Genomic DNA, 19,068 nt, shown 5'->3' with positions numbered 1-19,068 from the left:
TCACCCAAATCATTAAACCCTACTGACCACCTCTCCACAGGCACCAGGTCAGTGCCCACCTCTGGTCCCACCATGATATTCACCTCCAACCCTCAGACAGCTGCTTCTGTACACAGACACAGCCTCATGCTTCTGTACATAGACACAGCCTCAAGCCTGGCAAAGCATCCCAACACCACCCTGTTCTCCCCCATGCCAGAAAGCCCCCCTCCCACCAGAGCCCTGGGAAGAAGGGCAGCAGAAGCTGCTCCTCTGCTACAGCTCCTGCCTGCAAAGCACCCCTTTCTTGCTGCTCTTCAGCTTTTCTTGTGCCTGCTCCACTCACCTGTGGTCCTGTCCCAAAAGCTCTCTGGAGGCAGGGAACACTGCTCTGTCCCACAGCTGCTCAGCACCAGCCTCTGAGCAGTGACTGAGACTCCTAAGCCAAACATTAGCATGGACAATGACTCATTCCACAAAGCAGAGCCACTTACTGCACCAGGTGTACAAAAACACACGGTGCTGACACATCCACTTGCAAAGGGAAACTTATTGTGGCTTCCCTATCAATTTGTTTTGCCAGCATTTCCAACATTTGCAGCACACATGGACTTCTGCACAGTCTCTGCTGAAACTGAGCTCTGCCTGGGGGTGCAGATGGCAGGAAAGCAAGAAGATAAATGACATCAAGGTTTTTTTTCAGCCAGGGGAGTAAGCATTATTGCTCATCTTTTCAATGCAACTTTTTTTTTTTAATTAAAAATAAGGGTTCCAGGAATACACACTTTCATTCCAAGGTCAAGCCTTTTCTATTGAATACAACTCTGGTACTTCAGCTGAAGGTCTTCACAGTAAAAGCAAGGTTAACAGACTGTCTTTCTTTTACCAAGTTCTCATCACGCTGTATTATGAAATGCTACTAAACTGTCTGGCACTCTTTTTTTATCTAAAAAATTTAGATTTTTTTTAACACTGTACCACAATTAGAATCCAACCTTTAGAAAAACAGCCTGGTTTTCTTCTGAAATGGTCACTAGCTTTACCTTTTAAAGGCTGAACTTCGCTAGTGGTGTTACAACCCTACAAATCAAAGATTATAAACTGCAGTTTTATTTCTCTGAGTCTTGCCACAATGTTATAAACTAGAAAAGACATCTGCACAGTGTGGAAGAGCAACCTATTCAAGGAGTGCTTTTGATCCTCTATGCTCAGATGACTTGTGTTACACCTCACAAGCAAATAAGTACATGGGCAGGAAAGGTGAGAATCTGTGGTTAAAAATGACAGAATGCCTAAAAAATTTTTTGTCAATGCTTCGATTTTCATTCCTTTGCAAGGAGCTTACTAGCAAGCAAGCAGATTTGAAAGAAAATTTCTGACCAATAACAAAAATGTCTTTTTGCCAAAGTGTATTTTCAGATTCAGAGAATCAATACAATGTTTTATTTTTGCTACTTAATTTTAAGTAGATAGAATGGTCTTCTATGACTCCAAACTACATGTAAAAGTCACTTAAGAAAAGAACACCATTTTTTTCAACATGATCATTTGTCAATTGCTAATATCCACAACAGAATGCAAATCTGCAAAGTTATTCATCCCACTACCAGTTTTTCCATACAAGTCTACAACTCTGGTATGGACTGTAAATTTGTATCTATTTTTATACATTAGTTACAGCCATCAAAACAAAAATCAAGCTGCTAACTTTCACTTACTGGCAAATCCAGGCAGCTGAACTTACTAAAAAACCCCCTTCCTCTGCTTGCCCCTCCCAACAATAAATTTAACTACAACATTTGAGAATATATATTCTTCCTTTCCCTTCTATTGCCACACAAACCAATTTAATTAACTGCTCTATAAAAAGTATGTGATCTTATGTTTCCACCAACATATAATTTCGCTTTTGTAAAGGAAAATACGCATAAGATTCACTTTTAAGACAGCAAAACAATTTGTTTTCTCCAGTAAATGAGCAGACACACAGATTGCAATGTCTCAGCATGGTTCCTGTGTACTACATGTGCATTATGTCCATGTGAAGCTCACAAGTGTGCCACACAGACAATACTGCACCTGCCTTTCTGTGGCAATCATCACGGCCTGCTAACCTTCTCCACAAAACAAATTTCTGGGTGGTACACCCTAGAAAGCAATCTTGCTTTTTTCTTCCAGCTTGTGCCCAACATGACCTCTTAACCAAACAGACTCCTCTAAAAAAAAGGGGGGGAAAAAAAAAGAAAAGAGCAGGCATTGCTGGGTACAACAAACCATAGGATCAGATGTGAAAATCACACAGCTGCAAGCATTCTTTTGGGAACCCAGCACTGGGATTTATCTCAATCGCTTAATGTAATTACAAAAGTCAGTCATGTAGTAGTAATGTAATTTGCACATTTTTACAGCTGAAGTGAAGTTGAATCTTTATGAGAGGCCGAGTGAAAAGCAGGGATCCTGCTGCCACACTATTCCACCACATTAGTACCAAATGACAGGCATTTTGCTTTTGTTTATTTTCCAAGATGCATTAATTAGGAAATCTATATAACCCTCTCTCACATGTTTCAACTGATCATTTTATCTTTAAATGAATCCTGCACTTTTGAGAACTGAAAAAAAAAAATATCCCAGCAGCCTTGTGCATATTAGCAATTGACAATTCATGTTCATACTGCATTTCTACAGAAATTTCTACACAATGCTATTTGAATTTTAATGATGCACCATGCCAACCAGTTGTTACAACAGAAAGAAATGCAGACGTAAGATGAATTCTTGTTACAGTGCCACATTCCGCTATGAGAACTGTCTTCACTTTGACTGCTTTTTTAGAAAGAAATGGAAAAGCAATGGGGAAAAAAGCACAAGATTGATTTTTAAGCGAAAAATATTAATTGTCAGTTTTACACTACTTTTTTTTTACAAGTTATTTATCATTTTTTAAAATTAGCTTATGTTTTAAGGTGTGAATACACAAAATGAATTTTAAAAATCTACACCTACTAATAACTTAAAGAATGATAACTACACTGAAAATATCAAGGGAACATGAAATAAAATGTTACACTAAAAAAAATTTAACCAAAACAAAGGTAGAGTTAATTTTCACAGTAATATATCACGTCCTTTTGTATTCTGGACAACAGCATGAACTACATTTCAATTTCAGATTTTATTTTTCCAGAATACCTGAAGGTAGTCTAATTTAAAGAAAAGAAAAAACCTTAGATTTCTGTAGGGGAAGTACCAAGTCTGTCATTTATCAAAATGAACCAAGACTGTCAGTTCTGGTTGGGAGTTCCCTGTCATGCACACCAGTCATTTAAAAACACACGGATGTTTTCCAGCCTCTCCCAGCAAAGAGCCTGGCCTAAAGCAACAGTCCTGGGCAAAGAGATTTTCTGTCCTTTCCTTGCCACTCAGGAAAACCCAACAGAACATCATTGGGCCAACATTCCCAGAGCTTTCAGGAATGCAATCCAAACTGCTCAACACAGACAGAGTGGAGAGGGTCACAGACTTCCACCTTTAAAACATCACTGGAAGTACACAACACACTTAATGCATTGATCCAAGCCTGCACTGGAGCCTCAACCCTTTCCCAAAATGGAGCAGTAGACGTGGCTGCCCTGCAGGAGCGACCCTGGCACTCTCAGACCTCTTGCTGCCAAGGCAGCTACCCTGCAAGGCTGTGTCTAAGACCTGAACGGATTTTAAAAATACAATTTTGGTTCCAGTTACAGCAACGTTTCCAGTTATACCAGCAAACATTTACATGAAATGTAAGCATCTTCGAAACAGAGCACCAAAATTAAACACAAATGCATATACAGCAGAAACATATGCTGCTCTGCTCTGCTATAAATATGCTTAGCTTTCCTGAGTTAGTTTGGAATTTTAGTTGCTTAATTTAAGACATTTCACAGAAAAGCTTTCTTAATCTGAAAGCTTTAGATGCTTTGAAGTTTCACAAATTTAGAATCTAAACCATGAGGCACAGAGTTGTATCACTCAGAAAGCCTTATCCAGCAGTACAATAATGGAATAAAATTGCTTTCATTACATTAACTGAAAAAAAACCCACCACAGCATTTTCATCTGCAGGAAAGCTGCAACACATATTAATCACACATAAATTTGAAACTAAAGCTGTGAAAAAAAGTGAAACCACATGCTGTATATTCACTGCTCCAAGAAAAAAAGATGCAAAAGGCAGCAATGTATCAATTCATTAAAATTGAATAATTCAATATACAACCCGTGACTAGATCAAAATATTGTATTTTTAAACAGACCTTCATTTTTTCCCTCAAAAAATATGTAACATCTATTAAAACTGGTAGATGCACATTTAGCTAGAAGAATACTTAGTGTAATTCTGTATGGCAACCATTATCCTTTCTCACTTCTAACTGGTTGATTATCTCTGTTAAAGGATGCAACCAATTGTTTCAAAAGTTTACTTAAGGTGGGTTTTGAGAATCAAATGTGGAATTCAATGCACTCTCCAAGTCACAAGCCAGAAATGCTGCCAAGTGTGTTACAGCAGGGATGAATAACACCAACATTATCAAGAGTAGAGGGCCACACATATGAAGTTCTATCCACTGTCACATATATTGAGAAGGTGTAGAATGCTCCTAATATAAGAAAAGAATTTAATACTATCTTATATTAATAGGAATGACAATTCTATCAATTAAAACCAAACAGTAAAAATGGACATTGCATCCAACAGCAGAGTACAACAGAAAATCCACTTAAATCTAGGAAACTGTGGAGAACAAGTTTAAATCAGAAAATTTTAAGCTGTTATACATCCATACATCCATACCAAGAAAATTAAATTCATTTATAGTGAATTTAAAATGTACACTTTGATATATTAATATGTGTTAATTTGTGATTAATTTATTAATTTATATGGCCTTATCATATTTAAGAAAACAACTCCTCTATGGTAAACTTTCTTTGCTAAATACAAAATTCAGAAAAACTACCCTATAGCATCCAAAATATTTTTAAAATGTAATCATACTGTAGAAAAAAAGGTGACATTATGTCTTGATAGGCATTACTTCCCCAAGAAGTTCTGCAGTTATAAATTACATCCATGTACATCCATGTACAACCATGTACATTGTGAACATGGTCACATTGTACACAATTTTTCAGCTGTATTTTTAACATGATTCAAAATCTAAAGTGCTTATTATTATCTCCAGATAAAACTAATTGTGCAAACTTACTTGGTTCAGCCCTGGCACCATGTTTTTGAAGGAAGTCAACTATCTGAGCCAGAACCTTTTTGTTGCAATGCGTTGACAGCTCTTCATCACACTCATAACACCTAAACAAAAGAAGAAACAAACTGGAATTCAGGGCTATCTGCATGCATGCACATCCCAGCTCTAGCAAACCTCCCAAACAACCTTACACAAATTACTTAAAGCTCTCAGTTTCAATTTTTCACACTAAAAAAATGGAATAGAATTGAATTTTCTCATCTCATATATGCTCTTCTATAGATCAGTCCCAATTCACTGTGGTCCTTATAGATTTAAATAATTTCAGAGAATACAAAGGACAAACACATATTGCCTCCAGAAAGCCTACCTTTCTTCTATAGAAAGCATTCATTTTATCTGTCAGAATCATTCTTTGTCATGAGAAGACACTGCTTTCAGTTATGTGAAGTCCTAGGAACAGGCACACACAAACACCTGCACACTGATTCTTACCATATGATCCAAGTGCTGAGGTTGATAACGATGCAATGAGGCTCTGTGCGTGCAGTTTGGAAGTGCTTCAGAGAATGCTGGCCTTCTGAATTCTTACTACATCCCTAAAAATGGACACATCAACCCAGTAAGGGGCAGGAAAGGGAAAAAGAAAAGATGTATTATTAGTAAATACACTACAAAAACTCCACTTTTCAAAACTAGACATGAAGCTATTCTGCCCTACTTATATATCATTTGTAAAGACTGAGAGGATTTAACATTCTCATCTTTTCTACTCGGAAAATCACTTAAAAATATAGAGAACTACTAAGTTTGCTCTAACTAATAGAAATAATTCCTAGCTTTTGGATAAGTATTGATTAAATATCAACGTACAAAAACTATAACATTCACAAAAGAAAGAATGCTCTAGTAATTGTGAATGAAACAACTATGTAGCATATTTGGTCCAGAATAGCAAGGAAGACAACAGCATAGGTAACCCTCACTGCTCAAGAATGTCAAATGCATTCCAGACAGCAAATGAAAAAGGTACATAAAGTGCTTTGTACTACAAAGCTGCTCAGAACACACTATTTATGTACAGCAATTTCAGGAGAAAGCATTTGCAATGGTTCAAGTATGAAGAGAGTGGGACTTAGATTCAGCACTGGTCTCTGAATAGGCATTAAGTTTTAGAAGCTGTTAACAGCATGAACATGAAGAAGCACATAGAATTAACTCCTTTTAAAGGCCACCTTAACAGAAGTTTTTCAAGCAAGATATATGAGTCTTCCTCATATAGATCTAGTTAACTATCTTCTGAACCCTGTGAATAGCATGTTTCATTGCAAAATCAAATCTGTTCATATTATACTGGTAGGAGCTGGTTTCTATAGTAAAATCTATTGAAAGTAGTTTTCTATAGTGAAACCTACTGAAATTCCAAGAAAATCATGACATGCTTTGTTCAGGCAACTATTGGCTGACCTAAGCCTGATACTGCCCATAAACTGAATTTTGCTGTATCGAGCAAATTTTTTTCTTTACTTCAAACCCAGGGCAGAAATCTGTGAAAGCCCTTGGGGTCAGGACCTGCCACTTTGAACTCTGAGGCCATGATCTGACATTATAACTGATCCATTCTAATGGCTAGTAGCCACAAGAGCAGCATTCTCACTCCAGCACAGTCCTTTCTCCCTGGCTTCAGTCAAATCTAGCAACTGAGTGTCCACAGCACAAGTTCATTCAGCAATATACATGTTTGGTTTCTCATTCATTCCTATTTATGGGAACTCCTGCCAGAGCAGCCAGCTGAACAGATGCATTTTGCAGCCACACAGCTCCCAGAGCCAATTCTCTGTAAGTGGCAAGAGGATGCATATAAGAACAGAGAAAAGGCAGGGCCATAATAATTGTGATGCCACACTGCACTGTTGTGGGAACCCAGAACATCCCTCTGGCTGTCCAGAATGGCCAGGACCCCTGCCAGGGGCCTCAGAAGCCCTGGCACAGAGCCCCAAACACCTGTGGTTTTGATTATGACCCGTGGAGCAAACTACCAACCTTATGTGAAGATCAGCAAGCCATAACAGTTTAAGTAGAATATTAGTGAAGTTATCACAGGGTGGAAAATTAGATTTTAGGTTTTTGGTATGGGGGTTCAGGAGGCAAGATGGAGGGAACTGGGCGTGTCCTTCTCCTTCTCCTTCTTGGCCTCCATCTTCTGCTGTGATGTTGGTACTTACAGTCTACTCACTGTCTTAACACAGGTGATAGGTACTGGAAAGTAATTGTAAACATTGTATATGTAGTTTTTAGTATAAGGACATAACACTGCCCCAGGGGCAGGCAGTGTGCCTGGAACTGTCCTGCTGGACAGACCCCAGCAAGGCAGGAGAAAATTTTTTATAGATAAGAAGCAATAAACAACCTTGAGACCGAGAAATGAAGAACTCCAACTCATTCGTCAAGCGCTCGGGATGGGAAAAGAGATTTTTAACAACTTGGGGTCACAGTGACCCAGAAAGGCCTCGTGTGACACATAAAGCTAACCCTAAACAGTGCCAAAAATTAACAGGAACATGAGGCCACACCCCACTTCCCGAGGAAGCTGAAGCAGGGACTCTCACAACCAAGCATTTGCATCACCCTGTTCCTCTGTAATGAGATGCCAAACAGACAAGGATCCCCAACACATCCTTCAGAAACTGCACCTGTGCACACTGAGCACACAGGCTCACCTGGAAGCCACATTTGAGACACAGCCAGATGTCTGAAGGCGCCCCGGGCTCGGCGTCGCTCAGCCTCCTCTCCCGGAGGCACTCGGCGCACACGGACCACACGCTCTGAGCCACCGCTCTCTTCACGTGGGGCACGTCCACGGCCTGGCTCACGTGCTGGCAGGTGAGCCCTGCAGGAACAACACACGCTCGCTTTTAGACATCCGAAATAACAGCTAGGGAAGAGAGCATGTGGACACTGAAAGACCGTGATCTTCAATTAATTCAGCACCAGGAAAAAAAAACAGCAAAGAATTAAAGTAGGAAAGATCAGCCAGCTGCGCCCCACATACTGAATTTTATGAAGGAATCTCTTTTAGTCTTTCCGTAATGGAAATTCTTTTCAAGTCAATAAATGCCACCTCTTAAAACCAGATAAACTAGTTCGTACAAAAGTACAAGGATTACTTTTGTACAAAACTAATTTCCCTGGTTTTTGACAATAAAATAATAGATAAATCTATTTTTGCATATAACAACACAGGCCATTGACCTTTTTCCACCCCATAAAGAAAGATTTTTCAAACACCCATGCATCCGTACTACAATTGCTCATTCTGAATGTGAATATCAACCATTCTTCTCTGTCATTATTTTTTGCAAAAATTTCACTATATTACAGAATAAGCTAAGTTTGAAGTAACCTCTGAAGGCCATCTTGTCCAAGCCTTCACTTAAAGCACTGCCAAATATTAATTTAGATCTGTTTGCTCATGGTTTTGTTCAGCTGAATGTTGAATATCATCAAGGACTGAGGCTTCACCAACTCACAAGAAAATCAGGTTTCTGTCTGACCACCCTCAGAGTGAATATAAAATAAATTTCCTCACACCTAGTCAAATTTTGCATGCTCTAAATTTGATCTGCTGCCTTTAGTCCTCTCATTGTGGACTTCCTGCAAGAATCTGGTTCTGCCTTCTCTGTAACTACCATCAGGCAATCAATGAAAGAAATTATACTTTCACTCCTTTGGCTAAACAAAGACATTCCCTTCAGCCCCTCTTCCCACATCATGTTCTCAATCTCCTCAAAAATCTGGAGGGGGTGAACCACTGGCCTCACTGACAAGCCAACCTTTCTTGTAAGAGAGCCCACAACTGGGCACAGCTCTCCCAAGGAAGTCCCACAAGCGCTGAAAAGATGGAAAGAATCACCCGCCTGCCCTGCACTCTCATTAATACAATCCTGCCTACAGCAGGCACAAACAGCACAGCTTGGTTTTATTCAGTGTGTGCACTAGGACCTTGAGGACCTTTTCTGCAAAACTGCCTTAATCCCCACCCTGTAATGGCACGTGGTTATGCCCAGATGCCAAACTCTCCATCTGCCACTGCTGAACACTGAGAAGTTTCTGCCTGCCCATTTCTCCAGCCAGTCTAAGTCACTCCGAATTGCAGACCTATCCTCCTGCTTATCAGCTGGCTGCTCAATTTGCTGCCATGAAGAGACGGCACAGCACAGCTTCACAATGACATCAACCAGTTTTCTCAGCAGTTCAGATGCAATCCATCTGACCCCACGGACTTGTGTGTATCCAGTTCATTTAACAGTTCTCAATCTTCTACACTGGACAATGTTTACATCCCAGAGTCTGCCACTAAGGTCAGGTGCCAGGGAAGATCAGGTGCAGAGCTTACATGTGAAGAGAGAAGCAAAGGAAGAATTGAGTTCCTCAGCCTTTTCCCACATCCTGTGTCCCTAGACCCCCTGCCCCCTCACGCAGCAGGTTTGCACTCACCCTAGTCTTCATTTTACTGCCACTGTATCCATAAAGGCTCATCTTACTCTTTACACCCCTCACCAGACCCAATTCTAACTGAAGTTGCTTTACCTAAGCCCTAATCCTGCACACTCCAGACCTCTGCAAAGGCAGCCCAAACCTGCCTCCACCCTCTCTGCCATTCCTTCTTCCCTGTGAGCTCAGCTGGAAGCTCCCTGTTCAGCCACACAGCCTCCTGCCACACGTGCCTGACCTCACATGGAGAGGTTGTCATTGAAGATCAACCAACTCTCCAGCCCTTCAGGGAAGTCATGTAGTGTAACAACTGGTCATGTCATAAACACTTGACTGGGGATATTTTTGCTATAAATTCAAGCAAGAAAAATATTTCATGGTACCAATGATTTGTGGCTTTCATCAGTCAACATGGAAGCTATTAGCCCTCAACCTCAGGACAAACATCCCCCCTAGGTACTCACCTGAAATATCATCTGAAGAGTCCTCATCCTGGGGCCTGTTGGGCCTTTTGCTTCTCTTTGGCTTCTCAGGGTTGGTTCTTGATGGATCTTTCACCCGCATCTGTTGCTTACTAGGAAAGACAAACAGAGGCAATGTTATTGTTTATTGAGATGTTTCAAGTTTGAACTCCAAAAGCACAAGATCCAATCACACATTCAAACACCACAAACACAGTTTTAGGCTTGGTCTAATGTCAGCTATTGTGTAACAAGGAGTGTTAAGAATGTGTCAGGAATGAAGTCTTAGAAATGTCACAATACCAGTTAGACTACAGGACACACTGAACTGTAGCTGTAGGAAAAGGGGACACTCACTTCTAGGCAGAGGTGTTAAATATTTGAGATACTGAGATTTTCTTTATTTTTGTTATTGCAAAGTAAGTTATTACAACTACAACATACCAGGAAAACTTCATCAAAATAAATGTTTCTCCTCCTTAACATATATCCCTCATGAAAGGTTTCAGTCATTATTTACACTTGCACATTCCCTAAAGGTTTTTGAGCAATTTCAAACAGTGTAAGAAAATAAAAGTCTTCTAAATCTGATTAAAGTGCTCTATCCTGCAATGGATGACTGACTAGAGAGCAAACTGATCCCTCTGTTAAACACTGGAGAATCCATAAAGATGAAGTCTCCCATAGGAAATTTGTGTCATTAATCAAGGAGTCCTATGAGGAACAGAATTAAAGCAAAGATGTTTGCCAGTAAAAGTTAAAAAAAATCATTAGAGATTTCAGCACACCAGTCATTTAATCAAAATCCAAATGTGAATCCATGGAAGGACTGTAGCTGTGCACCACAGAGACAGCTGCTGGGGCTTAGTTTACAGTTCGTCTTTTAATGGTGGGGTTCATAAAAACAGATTTTTGTTTTCACATACAAAGCATAGGAATGTAAAATAGTCAAATACTCATACATTGCAAACATGTGAGCCATTCTGTTCAGAAATAAAATGACATCTTGTTGTGTACCAGAAACAGGCCAGTAATGTCACCTGAGCCACCAGGACCAAAGATTTTCAACTGTGCTACTGCATTTAGGTATAGGAAGCATCTAAAATGCCCTACATTTGGGAATTGCAAAAGGTGTATTCTTACTACAGATCAATTAGTTAAGTTTGCCAAAGTTTAACAAGTTTGTCTACTTAAAATTTTTTAATCCTTTCTGTAAATGTATTTAGACTTTTGTATTACTGAAGCTCTGAGAAACACAGGAAACAACCAGTATACTGAATTCAATATTCCCTGTCCTTACTTATCCAATCACCAGAACAGCCATCAATATTGATATTAGAGCACCACCACCACTGACACCTGAACAGCCTTCCCTGAAGGAAAGCAGGCAATCTGCACCAGCAAGCTCCTGTTTCAAGTTCTACACATTTGGATAGACATCCCTGCATCTGCCCTACATCCCTACATACTGCTAGTGCTAGGGGTTTTCTGCATGAACCTACCAGTGAGAGATTTGCTTTGGACAAGTCACATTTTTGTATAGTATAAAAGAAATCTTTACTCACTGCTTCCTTGCATCAACAGCTTCATGTCTCCTCAATCCTTCAAAACACAGCCCAATTTTTTTTTACAAAATGCTACATTTACACAGAAATTAGCTTATATTATATTAAATACCATGATGGTCTTAAATTACAGATTTCAAATTTTCCTATACTTATAGTTATAAAGCCTAGACATGCAAGTGAAAGGCACCACTGAATTCAGCTTTGCTGATTTCATGGGTTCACAATATTTAGACCTTTCTTACTGTTTATACAGTAAGAAATGTCTAAATATTCCAGCTCCTGACTATGTATGTTCAACAGATGTTAGCACACCTAATGTCCATTAACAGCCATGCAACCTGGCATCCCTAGAACATGAGGAGGCTCAAACAACTTCAGCTGTGTCCTTCTGCCTTGGCAGCTTCCCATATATACCCAAGTTTCATGTGAAACTACCCATCACCTCTTGTCACACTGCCACTTAACTGAGCACAAGATTCATCAAGACATTCATCAAACAGTAGGGCCAAGAGAGCTGCTGTGAGAAAACACAAGACCTTACACTAAATTATGCAAAGAGTCAATAGCAAAGACAGCAAAAATGTCATCCCTAAAGGAACATAGCTGTGTTTAGGTGATTCAACATTGACATAAACAATCTATGAGTTCATTTCAGCATAACAGTTTTGATCTCTTTGGGCAGATTATGTAAGACTGTCCAAAGCACAGACTTCATCCCAATGAAAGTCATCTTTGTATCAGCACACTTAGAGAGCTCCCATAAATAATTGTGGGCCCAACCAGCTAAAATACAAACAAGTCTTTCCCTTGTGTGAAATCCTGAGGCTCACAGCACAGGTGTCATGAATTGGATCAGGGCAAGCACAGCCCACTGCTGGACCCATCTCCTGGGGACCCTCTGGACATGGGGAACAAACAGTGCCAGCTGATAGCCACAGAGACTGAAAGCATGGCACTTCAAGCCCAGCCTAATCAACATGGCATTAGAATGAACACTGGCATAAGGAGCTGCACTCCCACTGCACAGCCCAGACACTTTCCAGTCTCCTTTCACTAAGAGCAGGCAGAGGAAAAGACAACACGGACCATTAGATTAATTACTCTCCATGGACATACCCACAGACAGACACCCATCAGACAATGGTTACTGACCTGTGAGCTCTTGGAAAAACCAGAGCACATCAAGGACTCAGACAGCCAGGGTTTGTGCCTGATTTTGAAAAGCACAGAAGTGTGATGGAAAGGTAAAAGCAATGAGCTACTCCACATGAGCTACAATGCGAGTTTATGTGGAGTACAGCCCTTTTCCAGCACATTCAGAGACTGAAAACATTACAAATTAAAGACCCCATTTAATAAAAACATGATGAACATCAATCAATTTCAAAATCAGAACGCTTATGACAGGAATTTGATTATTGTATTTAATTGAGTTAAACAAGGAAGAAACTTAGGATGCTTCAGAAATATTTCAGTTTGTGGGAAATAAAAGATTTGAGTTTTTGTTGGAATGGAAAACCTGAACAAACATACTCAAGAAAGCATAAAATATAGCTAAGAAAAAACCAAAAGGGATGATCTACAGCTTATTGTTTGCCATAGGCACAAGCCATTCAGGACAATCAGGCAAAAGAGAAAAGAACAATTTAGACAAAATTAACTTGACACACTGAAGATTAAACACCATGGTAGTATTCCCATGATTTGCCTCTTTCCAACCCATTCTTGTATTTGTTTTAATATGTCCAATGAGAATTTTCTGTCTACAGCCACCAACTATCCCAAAGGGGAAAGACTCTCCTCCTTTTCCTATGCAGAAAGAGGTCACCACGAATCTTCCCTTGAAGTTTTCTTTTGTGATGGAAAAGCAAATACATTTAAGCTTTTCATTTTGTACACATAAAATCAAGTCATGGTGCACACGATATTTCACCAATGAATCTGACAAATAAAAAGAAACTCATTTTTGTGATAGAAAAACCTGAGTTGAGGGTATGTTAGCTCTACTCTCATCTCTACTTGGCACACAGTAAAAATCTTAAATAGAAATTATGCAGTTTCCTTGAGGAAAAAAAAAAAATAGAAAAAGTTAGATTAAAAAACCCTAAACTTGTTCCTTTTAAAAAATTATTTTGTACAAAACTAAGAACTAATCCTTTCCAAACATGTTCAGATTCTTTGAGCTCAGCATACAAGTCTGGAGCACAATCATCACCATCACTAGCTATTCTCAGTTGACTTCTTGCTTCTTAAAAGACTCCTAATGTCAATCTTGCTACAAAAAGCTGATTAAGATCAAAACCTCCTCACTCAACTGCTCATTTGCACCATTCTAGAAAGAACAAACCACTTCAAAAGCAGCAGAATGATCTGCCCATCTAATTTTAAAAGCTTCAGATTTGACAGAGTGCCAAAAATCAATCTGCTGAATCTGTTAAGTTAAATCTATGGTGTGCCTAGACTATTTTAAATTTAAGTTATGCTTGCTATAGTCTATATTTAACAGCATTAATATTCCTATATTTAGAAATTTACCCTCTTCATAAAGTATATATTTAGATACTTACAAGAGCTGAATGTTGTTCCTAAAATAAGAAACTGCTATTTTTAAAAAAAAATTACATTTTACAGTAATTCAGTAGAACTAAGACCAATAAAAGTTACAAGGCTAGCATGAACTAAAAATCACTTTTCCTTGGGAAACCAAACCAACCCAACCAACCAACCAACCAGGTTATTCCTCTTCACAACATTTTTATGCATGAGAGTTGGAGAAGCAAACTGCCTTCACTGTCTGCACTTCCCAAAACCTTTTCCCATCTTGCACTTCTGACTTGGAAGATGAGTCCCTCCTCCTAGAATGTCTGCAGTTCACTTACTAAATGTTGAAATGTGTCACCTTAGTGAGTCTTTCCATGCTGCACCTTCACCATGATGCTTATAAGAAACACAGACCAGACCACCAGTATGTTAGAGAAATAACCTGCTGCACTGATTAATATCATATCACTGCTTCCATCTGCCTAGATCCACTTTTCCCCTCCTCTTATAATTAGGGTGCAAGCTCTTTCAGACAAGTGCCACATTTTCTTCTTATCTGTGCAATACCTATTACAGTATTTTTCTGATTCTTGATTAACTAGGAGGATTACAGTTGCATTACTAGAATGCAAACAAGATAAAAATTACGCAAAACCCACCAGCCTATCTAAGCATACTGACCCTATGAAATGTAGCCAAGTGAGTCTACAGAGAATCTCCAGGTACTATTTTGGATATGGGCAATACTCTCCCAGTAGAACTGCCCATTAGCTGTGAAACCAGTATTGTTAATTATTTCATCAGTGAGCTGGAATTCAAAGAAGCTGGGGCAAATACACTTACCTCAATCCCTTGATTCATCTGAGGTAGCCTAAATTCCAGCAGTATCACTACTTGTTGTCAAACTTTCAAGTTAAAATGGTATCATTTTACGTTGCTAAAGCAAAGAAAAATTTGGGTCACACTGAAAGGGCAGAGCACACACTGAATACTGGGGAAAATTAGCATTTCCATATGTGTCCTAGGGTGACGTTATGATGCTTGTATCCCCAGTCATCTGTTCTGTTTCTGCTGGATATTATGTTCTGTGCCTTCAAGACTGGCTCTGAAGAGTGAATGTTTTGTTTTGGTTTTGCTATCAGCTGCTCCCCCATTGCTGGTGGGACACACAGACAGGGCAGTACATAGTGCAGCTTTTGCTTTTTGCTTTGGCTTTTTGCTTTGCTCTTGCTCCTGCTTTTTGTTTCTGCTCATTAGTTAGTTTAGCTAATCAGTACAAATTTTTCCCTGGACTTTTTCCTTTCCCTTTTTTGGAACCACTCGAACCTGCTCCAGACTGGGACCTGGCAACACCGAGAGCTTGCACCTTGTGGCTGCAGCAGCTGACCCAGCACTGGGGGAACTGATAACAGAGCAACCCCCCCAAGAGAGACTTTGTGAATTTGTCATGTTTTTCAGAGTGGTGAAAGAGTGGTGTCACCTGCTATTGTTCATTTTGTGTGCTGGGGGGTGATGTGCCTGGTAAATAAACGGGTTCCTTCCACTTCTCTCTGAGGAATCCGTCCCAAACTGGTTGTGGGGAGGGGCCGTGTGGGTTTGCTTTCTGGAGGGGCTCCCTTTGGAGGTTTTCTCCCAAATTTGCCCTAAACCAGGACAATATGACTTAACAGAACTGCCCAGCTGTAAACAGCAGCCTTGCACCAAAGGGGAGAAGGAACAGCACAGATGTGCAGATTAAGTCCAAAGATGCTTCGAAACACATCTATGGAAGGTCCCTGCATGGATCAGTAATGCCAGATCCTCCGCAGAACTGCTACATGTTTTGATGTACACTGCAAATTGATACATTTCAGACATCTGTCTGAGCATTACCTGTGGCATTTTGCCTTGCTGGCCACTAGACCAAGTGTCAGGCAATCAAAAGAGGCACCACATCCATCACGGTGAGCAGCTGGGCAGTGTCACCCATCAGCAGGCCAGGAGGCTCAGCGCTCTGACAGGCACCAAAACCTCTGCAGAAAACAGGCCCCCGCTGCCTGCAAGAGCAGTGAAAGGACCAGAACTGCTGACTGGTAGTGGCAGCAAAGCTTCTTCCCCTGGAAAATGTCATCTGAAATTCTGAAAGCATCATCTCCAAGATGTCCTAGCCCAAAGGCACATAACACATCCTACTCTATCACTGGAGCTCCAACACCAATCCTGACATATTACAGTCCTAAAAAGGGTGAGACACTGATGTACTTTTGGAGCAAGGAGTGAAATGGAGGCTTTGGACTGCTAGACACAACTTTCCAAGTGACAGTAAAAATCTCTTTTAATAATCCACTTCAGCCAGCTGCTCATGCTAAGCATGTTCTATCAACTTTCATGTTCATATCATCTACAATCCCCCTCGATTTCCTTCTAAAATCACCTGCCACAGAAAAATTATCTCTAAGGATGAACAGAAGCCAGATATGTCCAGAAGCAAAACTGAAAAGACTCTGTAACTGGGTTTATGACTAGAGTATTTTAAAGCTCTAAGTGGGTAAAAAGAGTAGCACTTTGATGACATATTTTTTGCTAGTATCTTACAACAAAGTTTTATGGAAAATTTCAGATATACCTGGCAATATCCAGCCCCATAAAGCAAACTCCAACTTTTGTTTAGGTTCTTTATCCCACATTAAATGTTTGGGGTTTTTTTATAACATTCCAAAAAGGAAAATCATCTGGAAAAACGCATGCATGGTCCAACATAGGTCCTTCTAGAAAATTCATCCTTTATAAAAAAACCCCACCTAAGCACCATTAAAAGAGCCATAGCTTATAACTAATGATATTGGCTTGCAAGGTAAAACTTTGTATGCAAAAAGGCAGTCAGATGACAGACTGTGCACTCCCATAATATAAACAACAACATTACTGTACCATCACCACAGAAAATCTGAGGGCATAAGAACTGAAACAGCTGGAAAGTAACCAGGGAACTCTCAGTACCTTGCTAGGATAACCATGTGGGCAAAAGCTAGGGAAAAAGCACTCCAGAAAATAAAGGGCAATATGAGCAAAGGATGAACTTTGGAGAAATGCTCATTCTGTGAATTCAAAGAAATAAAAAAGGAACTGTGGTTGAAGCATGTGAGACAGAAGGCTGAAACCCACACAAATACAATACTTTAAGCTAAGACTGCTGCTGTACATCCACCTAAAGGGCTGAGTTGGAGAAAATAAAGGAAGTCAATGGCTGCCCATAACTTCCCATCTATTCTGGAAGGGTGTCATGGGAGTTGGTTGATCAGTGAGGGCAGAACAGATAAAACAGTAAGTTACTACTAGTTTGAGCTCTTTGAAAGTCCAAGTCTTGCCATCAAGAACTAAAAATTTAATTCCCTTTTCTTCCTCCACACAGACTGCCCCAGTTTGCTTTGATGGCATGTCTGAAGCAGAACAACTTGTCCTCGATCTACAACTGATGCTCAAAACAGAACCCCTGAGACACTAGCTGCAGTTCTGTGAATCTCACAGAAATAAAGCTACAGAACACCAGTTCTTCAATATTTCATGAAGAAATCTGACAAAATATTTAAAAATGTAGTAAACACAAGAACAATTTCACAAAGGCATAGTCTGCTTCAAGCTTGCACATGCTCGTGTCATTACTGTTTGTTTTAAAAGCCAGAAAACGAGAGCAGAAAGAATCCTTTAAATACAAGTCTGTTCTTTATGCTTGTATGAGAGGATTATTTCATGGAATTGGGAAATACTTGTAGTTAAAGATGACATGCAACTAGAATACAGTGCTACACCTGCAGCTATTGCCATATGCTTCTAAGTTCTTGCTGTCATCATTCTACTGCACGTACGTTTAATATGCTGTTGTGCATATCCTGTTTAATAGCGCAAGTAGCAACACAGGTACAGCAAGGGCAGGACAAAGTCCTAAAGTAAAGGACAAATGACAGCAAAAGAAAGAAAGAAAGAAAACCAAACCAGGAGTCAAAACAGAGAATCCCAATAATAAATAAAACGTGGAGAGTCGCAGCTATGGGTATAGAACGCCACGTCTCAGGCTAAGCGCGAGGACCGGCAGCGGGCTGTCCTTTACTCCCCGGGCACGGCGCTTGAGGCCGCGGCGGCTGCAGGCCGGCACACGCAGCGCGGAGCCGGGCGGGCACGGCAGCCCCGCGCCCAGGGACCGGGCCGTGTGCTCAGCCCGGCCGCAGGCGCAGCCACCGCCCGCGCTCCGTCCGACACACCGAGGGACGCGCTGCGGCGCACGGAGGCGGCCCGGCGCTGCCGCTCTCGCGTCTCGGCATGGTTAACCCGCTCCACACCGACAGCGGGCGGTCGCCACCAGCAGCTCCTCGCCGGTGACCCAACACGAGCCGCACGCACTTGGCCACCAGCCCGGCGGGAGAAGCGCCGGGCAGCGCTGCCGGCAGCGGGGAGGGGCGGGCCGCCCGGCCCGGGGCCACGGCGGGGCAGAGCCCCCTCCCACCGTCCCCAGTCCGCGCCCCGCGCCCGCCCGGCCCCCCGGGACGCGGCTCCGCAGGCCGCGGGCCCGGCCGCCGCCATGGCGCGGCCGATCGACCCGGCCCGACCCTCGGACCGCGGCGGAGGCCCCGCGACCCCCCCGGCTGCGCAGGACGGGCCCGACGCGGCCCTGGCGCCCCCCGCCCGTGCCGCCCGCCCCCTCCCCGCGCCCCGCACTCACGGAGCGGCGGGCGGCGGCGGCGGGCGCGGCGGCGGCAGGAAGCGGCGGAGGAAGCTCCGCTCCGCTCCGCCCCCGGCCTT

At 41.5% G+C, this 19,068-nt stretch overlaps 1 protein-coding gene across 6 annotated transcripts in view; it reads right to left on the bottom strand.

Moving 5' to 3' along the window:
- USP45 (ubiquitin specific peptidase 45) overlaps nucleotides 1-19,068 on the bottom strand; it is a 50,234-nt gene extending 31,166 nt beyond the window's left edge. For 4 of the 6 annotated variants that reach the window (XM_058021751.1, XM_058021758.1, XM_058021756.1 and 1 more), the window contains exons 1-5: nucleotides 18,989-19,068; nucleotides 10,187-10,296; nucleotides 7,949-8,118; nucleotides 5,724-5,827; nucleotides 5,232-5,332 (exon numbers count right to left, since the gene is read on the bottom strand). In XM_058021751.1, the coding sequence (XP_057877734.1) occupies nucleotides 5,232-5,332; nucleotides 5,724-5,827; nucleotides 7,949-8,118; nucleotides 10,187-10,286 (475 nt within the window). In that variant the 5' untranslated portion in view covers nucleotides 10,287-10,296; nucleotides 18,989-19,068. Of the gene's footprint in view, nucleotides 1-5,231; nucleotides 5,333-5,723; nucleotides 5,828-7,948; nucleotides 8,119-10,186; nucleotides 10,297-16,164; nucleotides 16,313-18,988 lie in introns of those variants that run through there. The other 2 variants (XM_058021753.1, XM_058021752.1) reach the window with 2 other exon arrangements.

Source organism: Melospiza georgiana, chromosome 3 (genome assembly GCF_028018845.1).
Source record: "Melospiza georgiana isolate bMelGeo1 chromosome 3, bMelGeo1.pri, whole genome shotgun sequence".
In the NCBI taxonomy this organism is placed as follows: domain Eukaryota; kingdom Metazoa; phylum Chordata; class Aves; order Passeriformes; family Passerellidae; genus Melospiza; species Melospiza georgiana.
Note: the sequence above shows the minus strand (reverse complement) of the source record. Positions and strands in the feature narration are given on the sequence as shown.